The 12,561-nt window shown below is 46.3% G+C and overlaps 1 protein-coding gene across 1 annotated transcript in view; it reads left to right on the top strand.

Annotated features, from left to right (window-relative positions):
- TESMIN (testis expressed metallothionein like protein) overlaps positions 1 to 10,977 on the top strand; it is a 40,215-nt gene extending 29,238 nt beyond the window's left edge. Inside the window, exons 6-9 of the mRNA XM_040255259.1 lie at positions 3,976 to 4,078; positions 6,722 to 6,859; positions 8,585 to 8,760; positions 10,735 to 10,977. Coding sequence (XP_040111193.1) covers positions 3,976 to 4,078; positions 6,722 to 6,859; positions 8,585 to 8,760; positions 10,735 to 10,927 — 610 coding nt within the window. The 3' untranslated portion in view covers positions 10,928 to 10,977. The remainder of the gene's footprint in view (positions 1 to 3,975; positions 4,079 to 6,721; positions 6,860 to 8,584; positions 8,761 to 10,734) is intronic.
- The last annotated feature ends 1,584 nt before the right edge of the window (positions 10,978 to 12,561 follow it).

Below are 12,561 nucleotides of genomic sequence, written 5' to 3'. Positions count from 1 at the left end.
ATCGTGTCACACGCTGCTGTGAGGTGAATGCAGTGCAGAGGTCCTTGCACTTTCTGGTTAAGGAGGCTGTTGACCACCTTTGAGAGTTAGAGGGAGGCAGGAAGATGGTCTGAGAGTGGTAGGTTAAAGAATGAATGGGAATGAGGAAGGATGAGCAGCAAGTGAGGAAACCCTTTCATGATGTTTGGGAAAGAAGAAAATGAAACTTTGGTGACACAGATTTACAAATCTTCTACATAAAGTTTTTTAAAAAGAAAGTAAAAGTCACTCAGTCATGTCCAACTCTTTGCAGGCCTATTCTCCAGGCCAGTAGTGGGTAGCTGTTCCCTTCTCCAGGGGATCTTCCCAAGCCAGGGATTGAACCCAGGTCTCCCACATTGCAGGTGGTTCTTTACCAGCTGAGCCACCAGGGAAGCCCAAGAATACTGGAATGGGTAGCCTATCCCTCCTCCAATGGATCTTCCTCGACCAGGAATCAAACTGGGGTCTCCTGCATAGCAGGCAGATTCTTTACCAACTGAGCTACCAGGGAAGCCCAAAGTTTTAAAAAGTAGTCAATAAATAAAATCACCCAGCAAAGTGTGTAGAGCGAGAAAAGAAGTGTGCCCAGCTTGGATCTCAGTGACTAAACATAGGTTGACTAGGTATAAAATTCTAGATTGTCAGTTTCTCCTCTCCATGCTATAAAAATATTGTTCTACTGTTTTCCATTATTTCTAACACAAAGTCAGTGGTCAGTCTAGGTAATGTCTCTTCTCTCTGGAGTTTTACAATTTTCTTTTTTTGTAATCTTTGATTTTTCTTTTTATTTGTTTTTTTGAGGGTCATTAGTTTTCTGAAATCTGAGGACCCACAACTGGAAAGCACAGGTATCCTCACTCCAAGTATAATTCTCTTCTGTTTCTCTTTTCTGTCCTGTAATGCTTATCAGACATGTGTGACCCCCTAACTAGGGACCATTTCACTTCATCTCTCCCATGTTTCTGACTTCTTTGTCATTTTATGCTGAATCTGGATCTAACTCTTTATCTTTCAGTTTATCCTTTCTGACTTGTAATTATTGCTTTTATCCAGGTCATATGTACATAGTTTAAAGAGCCAAATAGGGAATTCCCTGACTGTCCAGTGGTTAGGATGCTGCATTTGCACTGCCGAGGGCCTGGGTTTGAGCCCTGGTCAGTCCATGGTGTCGCTAAGAGTCAGACAAGACTGAGCAACTTCACTTTCACTTTTCACTTTCATGCATTGGAGAAGGAAATGACAACCCACTCCAGTGTTCTTGCTTGGAGAATCCCAGGGACGGGGGAGCCTGGTGGGCTGCCATCTATGGGGTTGCACAGAGTTGGACACGACTGAAGCGACTCAGCAGCAGCAGCAGCAGCAGCAGCAACAGCAGCAGCAGGGAACTAAGATCCTGAAAGCTGTGTGGCTCAGTAAAAAAAAAAAAAAAAAAGTCTAATAATTATACAAGGTTTATGACAAAAAATGTAGTTCCTGATAATTGTTCCTTATTTTCTGATCTCCAGATGCTTTCAGCCCTTAACCAAATCATTTAGTATTTGCCTCCATAAATCTAAATAACATGCCTGTATTGCTGCTTATGGCTTTGCAGTTTCGGCATGATCTCTTGTTTTTGTTCCATGAAAGATGTGATTTAGCTGTTCCCTCTTCCTACTCACACCTGACCCCCTCCCAACATGCATGTGGCCTGTTCCCAGACATCAGATATGCTTTGTTAGATCAGTGGTGTTTTTATGACTATGAAAACACATCTGAGGCTTGATTAATGTTCTCCCTCAACTTCTTTCTCTTCTCCCTCACATTAATACTTAGTTTTTAAATGTATCTAACACTAACTTAACCCTTAACTCTTCTCTGCTTGTCTAACTGCTTTCTCAACACATGCGAACACACTAGCTATTCAGTGACCTGGTCTGGAGGAAGCCTTTCCTGCAGCCGACAAGGTCCTGCTCCTGAGGGGCTGGTTCTCAGCCCTAGGTACAGTTCTCCTTATGGACCCTCCTTCCAGCATCGGTCCCAGGGCTTCCTTTGCTTCTTCCTCATGTCTGACCCCCGGCTCCTGGACAGCATTATCTTCCTCATTCTTGATTGACTGCATTGTTTTCAGGCAGCATGTCCTCCAGCAGCTTCCCAAGCAAGAGTGATGGAAGAAAGTGCTTCAGACTGTGCTTGTCTGAAAGTGTCATGGCTGTCCTCACACTAAGATGATCACTTTGGATGGATGGTAGGGTTTTCAACTTCAACTAATTAAGTTTTCCTTTAGGATTAGGAAGGCTTTGCTGCATTTTCTTCTAGTTTCTGATGTTGTTATGAAATTTTTTCTCACCCTTTGTATGACACCTATATTATTCTTTCTAGAACCTTCTGGGATCTTCTTTCTGGTCCCTGTGCTGAAATCTCCATGAAGTAGATTTGAGGGAAGGTTACCTTTCAAGGACTCACACTTTATAAGGGTTTTTTTGATCCAGCTCCCACCTTCTGTAGCTCAGACGCTATCTCCTGCAGGAATGGCCAATTTGAACCCAAGCTCCAGGCCACTAGGGACCAGCAAAGGGCCCAGGACAACACTTGGCAGCTATAGAACTCACCTCTCTGGGCTCATAGTTTCTTATCTTTTCACACCTGACAATCTCCTTTACTGTCCTCTTTGTTTGGCATGAATTTTGATACATTATTTAAAATATGAAAATGATAAATGTTAAAATAATTGTACTTAGGAATTCTATAACAGGAAGGTTTCTGCAAGCATCTAGTCCACCATATAGCTAGACGCAGAGGCCCTCCTGCCTTCATGCAGCACTCTGTTGAAGGAAGCACACCAGGGCTTCAGGCCTTCCCTCAGCAACTCTGTGAGACCAGGCAGTCAAGTGGAAGAATTCTCATGTCCTGGCTCTAGACGCTGAAATAAATAACTTGGATCAGGTAACATAAGAAACTAGTAGCAAAGCTGATATTAAACCTGCATATGAAGCTCTTTTCCATGAACTGTGCTCAGGAGGAGAACACTCTGGGTCCTCTCTAGTCACAAGCTGAAGCCATGGGGTGGTTAATGAGCCTTCCAAAGCCTGTCAGGGGTGCAGATTACAGGTAGGTTGTTAGGAGTCTTTGTTCAGATGCTGAATTCTTACATGAGTTGAAGAAAGTGTCTTGTCCCTCTTCATACTAAAAAACCTTAGGCCTATAAATGTCTCGGTCATGCGGCACGAGAGGAAGCTCCTCCAGGAGCATGTGAAGCAGTTTCATGGTCATCAACACTGAGAGTTCTTCAAGGATGACACAGCAGAGAAGGTGCTGGCCACTTGAGCCATAGGGTACTGTCTGTCTGACTCCAGGACCTCAGGGTGGGAGGTGGATGCTCAGACAGGTCTACTCAGCCTGCTATTCTGTGGATTCTGAGCACGTGGAAGACCTGTGTTATCACGTGTGACAGCACTCACCTGTGTTTCTGCCCCAGTTGTGTCTCCCTCCTCCACATGCTGACATGGAGTGAAAGTGCGACAAAGCCTGAGTCCACCTCTAGGTCCCCTAGGTTTTTCTCATAGGCAAGGTCTGGCTGAGAAGTGAACTTGGCATTCAGTGGTGGTGGCTGGGTTGGGATGGTTGATGGGAAAATGGCTGTGTGCTCACCAGCTTACAGATCTCCTGGAACAAGGGCAGTGGGCATTAGGGAAAAGAGGTAATGGATGCCAGTGGACATTGACTGCAATATTGTTTATTCTGCCAACTGCTGTGTTAGGAAACCCATGATTTTCACTAGTCTCTCTCTCCTGTGTTGGTCACTGGAGAACATCATCCCAGTAGATCTATTTTTACAGAAAGAGGAGAATCAGGTAACTAAAGGTCGTGTCTGACCCAGCGTGCCAGCCAGCCCTCTCCCTATAGGTATATGCATTCTTGTTTTCATCTCCTCGCTGGGTGCTTTTGATACGCTGTGCTGTGTTGTTTTATCCACAGGTACTGTGACTGCTTTGCTAGCGGGGACTTTTGCAACAACTGCAATTGTAATAATTGTTGCAACAATTTACGTCATGAAATCGAACGGTTTAAGGCCATTAAGGTAAAAATTTCCTTTAAATGCACTCATGTTGACACATATATGTGGAATCTAGAAAAATGGTACAGATGAACCTATTTTCAGGGCCAGAATAGAGATACAGTTGTAGGGAACGGATATGTGGACACGGGGAGTGTGGAAGGGGAGGGTGGGACAAACTGAGAGATTAGGATTAACATATGTACACTACCATGTGTAAAACACATAGCTAGAGGGAACTTGCTCTATAGCACAAGGAGCTCAGCTTCGTGTTCCGTGATGACCTAGAAGGGTGGGATGGGGAGTGGGATGGGAGGCAGGCCCAGGAGGGTGGGGGTATATGTATGCGCATAGCTGGCTCACTGGTGTGCAGCAGAAACTAACACAGCATTGTAAAGCCATTAGACTCCAATAAAAAATGCATTTAAAAGTTCCAGGAATACTCACAGACAATCTCTACAGGTTTCTAATTTCAATACTGGGGAAACCCTAAAGTGTTGAAGAGTATACATTAAATGGGACCCTGTTCACAAAGGCGTGGGCACTGGCCATGCTGCGAGAGTGCAGCCAGAGAAAGACCTGCATTCTCCAACTGGTATCAAGAGGCTTAGAGGGGCAGCAGGGCCCCAGAAGTTTCCAGTTTAAGGACATGCAGATATCCATTTTGTCTTGATTTGGGGTTTAGAAATTTAGATTGTGTCCTATAGCAGATAAGCCTAAATTCAAAGAGTATAGTTTGAAAAGGCATAGATGGTTCACTGTGTGAAGAAACTTTGATGAAAGCTCTCAGCCATTGTTAGTTTGGGCTGATTTTTATTCTTCTTGGCTTTGGGGCGAAAGGGAGAATCTAGAGGTGAACAGCACCTTGGAGAGCCCCCCAGGCCACCTGCTAAAGACTAAATGCAAGAGAGAGGTTAACTGCCATCCCTCCGCACCCCCAGTCACGAAAGACCACCGGAGAGGGGAGCACAGCCCAACTGCCCAGGCCATGCCTTGGCAGCCTCTCACTTCCCAGAGGAAATTTGGACTCGAGGCTTTCACACTGTGCCATGGTTAGTCTGTTTTTTTTCTAAAACAATTTAATTTGCCTCGATTTATAGATAAATCACGGAGAAGGCAATGGCACCCCACTCTGGTACTCTTGCCTGGAAAATCCCATGGACGGAAGAGCCTGGTGGGCTACAGTCCACGGGGTCACTAAGAGTCAGACACGACTGAAGTGGCTTAGCAGTAGCAGCAGTAATAGATAAATCAATTGAAAATCAGTTTTGATACCGGCAGATCCACAGGACAGAAAAAATAGTGATTCATCTGAAGTTCAACACAGTTGTATTTTCTTTAGGGGTAAAGAACACTATCTGCAACTAAAAGTATAAAAAGTTTTATTTAAAAATCATGGAAAGCTGGTAGCAATGTAAATTGATGCAATCACTTTGGAAAATTTTTTGGCAATAGTTACTAAAGCTAAACCTCTGTGTGTGCTGTGACCCGGCGGTTTCATTCCTGAAAATACACGCCCGAGAAATGAGTGTACATGTCCACCAGGGGCCTGTACAAATATGTTCACAGCAGCTGTGTTCATAATAGCCCCAAACTGGAAACAAGCTGGGTGCCTCTCTGTGCTGGACTGGATAGGTCTGCAGTCTATAGTGACGGGTTACACGTGTCAGTGGAGAAGGGAGACCTCCAGCTCTGTGCCGCGGCCCAGAGAGCCTCACAGACACTGCGCTGATAAAAGGGGCCGGATGAACAAAGAGTACATGCTGAGTGGCTCCGCTTAGCTGGAGTTCCAGAACAGCAAAGCTAAAGCAGCCCCAGGCAGGAGCTGGTTCCCACTGCAGGTGTGTTGATGAGAAGAAGACAAGAGGGACCTCGGGTGGGAAGCTGGACTGTCCTCTGACCTGGCCTGGGTGGGGGTCACACGGGGGTCACAAATGCCCAAATTCATCATATTCCACCATCCCTTCTGCTTCACTAAAAAGTAGAACACACACCAAAGGATCCTCCCTGCAAAGGCCCTTCTGCAGAGCCAGGCTCTGGTGTCAGACGGATCCCCCCACTCATGGTGAGGGGAGAGGGAGCATGGGGCTGCCGCTGTGATGTCCATATTGCCCCAACCCAGCTTAATAAAGAGCACAGTGCCGTCTTGTTAGAGAGGTGATCGAGACCTGGGGCTGGCCGTGAACTCAGAGACCGGATGCCACCCTTGGGCCACAATCTTCTGACCCCTCGGCGCCTCAGTTTCTTCACCTATCAGACACCAAGAGGAGGGATGATGTTTGCTCCACAAGGTTGTGTGAGGCTTCAGTGAGAGAATGCATACGTCGCACAGAAAGACACCTGGAACACGGTGCACGTTTAATAAATGTGGAGTAGCAGAGTGCCGTGATCCCAACCATTAACATCTCAGGAAACGGTGCACACAGGTGCCGGGAAGGAGCTGTGTTCACGTGGACACAGTGATTTTCTTTGCATCTTTACTGTCCACTATTCCACCTTTTAGGTATTCGAGTGAATGGAACAGGACGGGGGCAGAGGCCCGCTGGTCGTTGTGGCCGCTTCTGAAGTTACAGCTAGACCCAGTTATGGCAAGCCAGATACCTGGCACTAAGCATTGTTCTAAGTAATAAAATATATCTTGATGGAGTTTTGCATTTTCTGTCTTAGGCATGTCTTGATAGAAATCCAGAAGCTTTCCAACCAAAAATTGGGAAAGGAAAACTGGGTGATGTGAAGCCTCGACATAACAAAGGATGTAATTGCAAGAGGTCGGGCTGCCTTAAGAACTACTGTGAGTGCTATGAGGTCAGTCAACAATTGCCAGGCATTACTTTTAAAGCCAGGTAAATGGCCTAAGTAACTTTGTGGTTAAAAATTTAATTAAGAATTTAATTTTCCTCCTTCCAGGGCATCTAGAGCACTCATCAATCTACCTTAAGGTCTCAAATGTAGATTTCACTTTATGAAGCAAGGGCTCCTTTGGGAGCATGTCATCCCCGCTGAGCTCACCCTGAGTGTCCCGGGAGGGTGCCCAGTGCCACAGCCTTGCCCGCTCTACAGCTACTGATCTGATGCTGGAGCCACCCTCGGGAGCCAGCAGTCTGTTGGCTCCCTGAGGTGGGCTTCTGCCCAGCTGAGCAGAGCAGAGAGGCTCTGGGAGGGGCAGCGAGGACAGCCTTGTCCCCAGACGAGCCTTCCCCTGGGTGCTTTGAGGGGGCAACTTCCGAGTGGACAGGGACCAGAATGCACAGTTGCCTTTGCTGCTGGGGAGATGCTGACCAGTTCTCAGACAGAGCTTTGTTTTCTTCCTCAAAAGATTTAGAGGCAGTAGAGGGACTGGTTTTCTCCTTTAGGTTCATCCCTCACTCACCTCTCTTTTCTGTCTCTCTCTGTCTTTCTTTGTGTTGAAGGGAAAGGAAGAAAGAGGGAGGAAGGGAACCCTCAGGCCCTGTCAGTGAAGCAGCTGAGAAGCCCCTCCTGCAAAGACTCTGATTTTGCTTGAGGTCTCTTGGGGATGTTCCTGTGACCTTTATTTTTAGAAGATTGTCATAGAAGGTCAGGCTTCAGTAAAGTCTTCCTGATTCTGGAGATCCAGCAGACCTAGCAATCCCCTAGCTCACATTTTGAAAGTAGAGTCAAAAACACTGCAGAGCTGGAGGTACAGGAAGGCAGTGGCCTCACCCGGTGGGGCTGCTCTCAAGCCTCCTCTCAGTGCATCTGCTCTTCTCTGCGCCCCTGCTGCTGCCCTGGGGCAGTGTGCCAGCCGCTTTCCCCAGCTGGGCAGAGGGCCTGCAGCGCCTGGTATTGCAGCAGACTAGAAATTCCAGACAACCGCCTGCTCAAAACTCCCAGAGGTGCAAACGAAGGCACACCCCTTTAGACGCAGGTCTGAGTTTCCCTGAGGGGAAACCCCCAGGGACTGAAACCATGAGGAGGCCGGAAACGAGCTAGTCTTCCCACTGCCCCCAGGTCCGGCTGGCACAAGGGGTTGGCCTCCAGCCCTGAGTGTCACACGACCATGTGACAAGAAACAATGTCCCCCCCCCAAGGAAGAAAGAAGGCCCTCCCCTAGAACGCCCACCACAGGCCTGGCCTCAGGTGGGTTTCGTGTTTTACCCATACTCTCAGTGCTGAGGAAGGGTGGCTGGGCGGCTGGAGTTCTAGAATCGGCCAGAGCAGGCTTCCTTCAGAACAAGGATCAGGTAGAGTCTTCACTGTGTGCCCCCTGGGTGAGGGAGAGACCCAGCTCTGCTCAGGGCTCATGCCCACACCCCCCCACCTGCCTTCAGGAGCACCCCCCTCCCCACCCCTGGTGGCAGCAATGTGGATGGAAATGTGCCTTTCTCTCTATATCACGTCACTCATCCATCTTCACTTCTCCCCTTCCCCTTTTCTTCTGGTATGAATATTGTGATTACTACATGTGTGCACACACAAATATAAAACATTATTTAAGGTCCAAATAGTTTTTGTCAGTTTCTGATGAATTGTAGGGCCACCTAATTTTATTAAAGCATTTTATGTTACCAGGCCAAAATTATGTGTTCTTCTATTTGCAAATGCATTGGTTGCAAAAATTATGAAGAAAGCCCAGAACGGAAAACACTAATGAACATGCCAAACTACATGGAAACCGGAGCTTTTGAAGGCAGCCATCATTTGTCACCAACGAAATTTTCAGGACTGCCCAAATTCAGAAAAGATAGGTAGGTACTCTGAACTCAGCCTCCTAATAAGGGAATTCAAGGTTAACCCGAGAGAGGAGTTGGGACTTGCTGGTGAAACCAGGCCTAGGGTTAAGCGCTTCCACTGCAGGAGGCGTGGCTTCAGCCCCTGGTTGGGGAACTGAGACCCTGTAAGCCTCACCGCCAAGAAAACATGTAAGAGGAAAGTTAGAATAGTTTCCACGCTGGAAAGAAAGCATTTTTGTCTGCGGGAGGGCAGGAGATGAGGGATAGGGAAGGGAGCCTCCAGCTTCTCTGTCTTGACCAGCCCTTAATCCCACACTGTGTTACCCCAGAGGCGCCCCTGCTGCCCAAACCCCTCAGTTCTCTTTGTCCTCCTAGCTCAACCTTTCGGTCCTCGCTGTCTGAGTTATCCCTGTTTTGTACAAAAGCAGAGGGCCTCTAGGAACTCAGGTGGCAAATGCCTGGTCTCTAGACAGCACATGCCTGAACCGCTCCTCCCCACAGGAAGTGGCTGCGGAGAAGCGCTCTCAGTGTGTCTTGCGCGCCTCACTAAAGGGCTTATGGCGTCCACTTTAGTGGGATGTCATCCCATGTAATTATTTTGAGGCCGTTTTTTAATATTTTGTAATAATTACAAAAAATATTTGTAATTATTATACTCCAAGGCAGTGGCACCCCGCTTCAGTACTCTTGCCTGGCAAATCCCATGGACGGAGGAGGCTGGTGGGCTGCAGTCCATGGGGTTGCTGAGAGTCGGACACGACTGAGCGACTTCTCTTTCACTTTTCACTTTCATGCATTGGAGAAGGCAATGGCAACCCACTCCAGTGTTCTTGCCTGGAGAATCTCAGGGACGGACGGGGGAGCCTGGTGGGCTACCATCTATGGGGTCACACAGAGTTGGACACAACTGAAGTGACTTAGCAGCAGCAGCAGGAAGTCTCAAAGGTTGAGCAATAATTTTATTAGATATCAGACTAGATTCATCTGTTTAAAAAAATTTCCTTGAGTTTGATGGGATGGGTCATGTCATGATAAACTACCAGATGTCATTAATTAATTGATAACATGTAGAAAAGAAAAATTCATGCTTTGTTGGTTAGAGATATCAGAAATACTCATCACTGTGACCTGCAGAGGCCTTTATTGGTAAAAATTTACTGAAACATGGCTGCATCTTCTGTGAAATTACATATGGAAACATTATTGCCTGACATGGTGATGCTGAGTGTCTGATGGAATGTGACAGGGACTCCATACTCGGGAGTCCGGTCTCAAAATGTTAAGACTCTTGACCTGAGGCCAGCCTTGTTCATTCATCTGCAACAAAAGTCCTTATGTATTGCCTTGACAGATTTAAACCAATCCCAATGTCTATATTTTCATAATCTATAGTTTTGTTAAGTTTTCTCATTTTGAGCATGACTTGGGCAACTATCTAGCTAAGTCACAGTTGCCCCTGGAGCCCAGTGAGGAGGTGACTGGTCCTGTATGACGTGGTTCAGCTGACTTTCAGAACCACTTCAGGGATCCAGGGGGTGTTGAGAGGCAAGCTGACAGTGTGCCCCCCAAAAGGCGACTCCTCCAAGCCCGCTGTGCTGTGGCCGCTTTCCTCAGGCAGACAGACCTGTGCATGGAGCCCAGACCACGGCTTGTCTTAGCTGATACTGCTGCTTCAACCCCGGCCCAGCCTGTAGGCTTGATGCTGTAGCCCAGGTCTCCGGGCTCCTTTGTGGATCTAAGTTTGAGAAATGTAGAATCTTCAGGGAAAAGGATGTCTAGGAGCTGATAGACTCATCTGGCCTCTGCATTCTTCTAAAAGCAGTCTATATGTGGTCACAGGGCATATAATTTCCAGTATTAAGAAAACAACATTAGATTTTACCAGTGGTATTCTTTAAAGTGCTATAATAAGCGTGTCCCCTGGGCTGTGAAAGGTATTTAAAACAGTGGAGTGACTGAACGTGGCCTTCAACTGGTTTGCTCTGACAGGCGGTTGACCTCGTGCATCTCCTGGGAGGTAGTGGAAGCCATGTGCGCCTGCCTGCTGGCCCAGGGCGAAGAGGCAGAGAAGTTGCACTGCTCCGAGTGCCTGGCGGAGCAAATGATCCTAGAGGAGTTCGGGAGATGCTTGTCACAGATTCTCCATGTTGAGTTTAGATCCAAAGGGTTGAAAATTGAGTAGAGTACTGCATGGTGAAATACACACGCATGTAGGTTTTGTATTCTGAAGGAAATCTGTAGTTTAAAAAGATTGTTTTAAGGAGCGTGAGGCTGGGTCTGTACCAATAGCTTCATCATTAAGAACAAATTTTCTCTCTGCATCAGGACACTGAGGGGCTACTCAGAGTCTCTAAGGGATTTGGCGACTAAAATCCTCCCCCACTTTTTGAGGAAGTGCATGACCCTACTGTTGTTGTCTGGACCCAAGGAGACAGCATGGGTTCCTGTAATCCTGGGAGAATGGTCTGCACTAACATTGAGTAATGGAAGGTGGAAGCAGGCCCTGGAGAGAAATACAAGTCCTTTCCTATCGACTTCACCCTCTCCAGGGAATTTTCCTCCTCTGGAGGCTTCTTGCCTGAAAAGCCATAATGATTTTTCCCCTAAATTGTTTAGAAATAAATCCCCCAGATCGGCTGCTAAGATACAATGTAAAATCTGTAGAGAACTACTAATTACCTTGGAGAATTTCTGAGTGTAAATATTTCCCTGGAGTCTCAAAAATTACTAGTTTCCTCTAGGGTCACCATGAAATGCAGACAGTGGGGTTGGTTTGATCAGTAGCATTTTTAGTTGTGGGGCTGAAATTATCTAGTTTCTTATATGTTTCCATTTAAATTGTGGAAAAGCTCTATTATCCAATTAACTTCTCCATAATTACTGTTATAATATTATTGTTCGTAAAATATGGTTAAAATAACTAATTTGCAGAAGTCAGCAGGAAAGATAAGTTATTAAGTTGACTCTCTTTTGGTTCTATTGTAAAAGTAAAGAGGAATAAAAATTTCAAATGTCTTCCGTTATTGCAATTAACTTAATAACTGAACATATATTTGTTATGCTTCTGTGTTCATTAAGAGTATTGGCCCCTTGGAGAATGTTTAAAAAGCTTGCACACACCACTTAAAGAAGTGGGGTCCTAGGATCTGGTCACCGGGCACGTCAGTGAGCAAGAAGTCGAGGAGCAAGTTGAGATTTGTAGAGCTGTGTTTGGAACAGCCTAGCTCTGATGGGGAACCAAAGGGGGAATTTGTTGTTGTTCAGTCACTTAGTTGTGTCTGACTAGTTTGCGACCCTGTGGACTGTAGCAAGCCAGGCTTCCTTGTCCTTCACTATCTCCCTGAGTTTGGTCAAACTCATGTCCACTGAGTTGATAATGCCATCCAACCATCTCATCCTCTGTTACCCCTTCTCCTCCTGCCTTCAATATTTCCCAGCATCAGGGTCTTTTCTAATGAGTCAGCTCTTTGCATCAGGTAGCCAAAGTATTGGAGCTTCAGCTTCAACATCAGTACTTCCAATAAATATTCAGGATTAATTTCCTTTACAACTGACTGGTTTGATCTCCTTGCAGTCCAAGGGACTCTCAAGAGTCTTCTCCAGCACCACTATTCAAAAACATCAATTCTTTGGTGCTCAGCCTTCTTTATAGTTCAACTCTCACATCCATACATGACTACTGGAAAACCAAAGCTTTAACTAATACGAACCTTTGTCGACAAAGTGATGTCTTTCTTTTTTTAATACACTGCCTAGGTTTGTCATAGCTTTTCTTCCAAGGAGCAAGTGTCTTATAATTTCATGGCTGTAGTCACT

This window comes from Oryx dammah, unplaced genomic scaffold, assembly GCF_014754425.2.
Source record: "Oryx dammah isolate SB20612 unplaced genomic scaffold, SCBI_Odam_1.1 HiC_scaffold_15, whole genome shotgun sequence".
Lineage (NCBI taxonomy): Eukaryota > Metazoa > Chordata > Mammalia > Artiodactyla > Bovidae > Oryx > Oryx dammah.
Note: the sequence above shows the minus strand (reverse complement) of the source record. Positions and strands in the feature narration are given on the sequence as shown.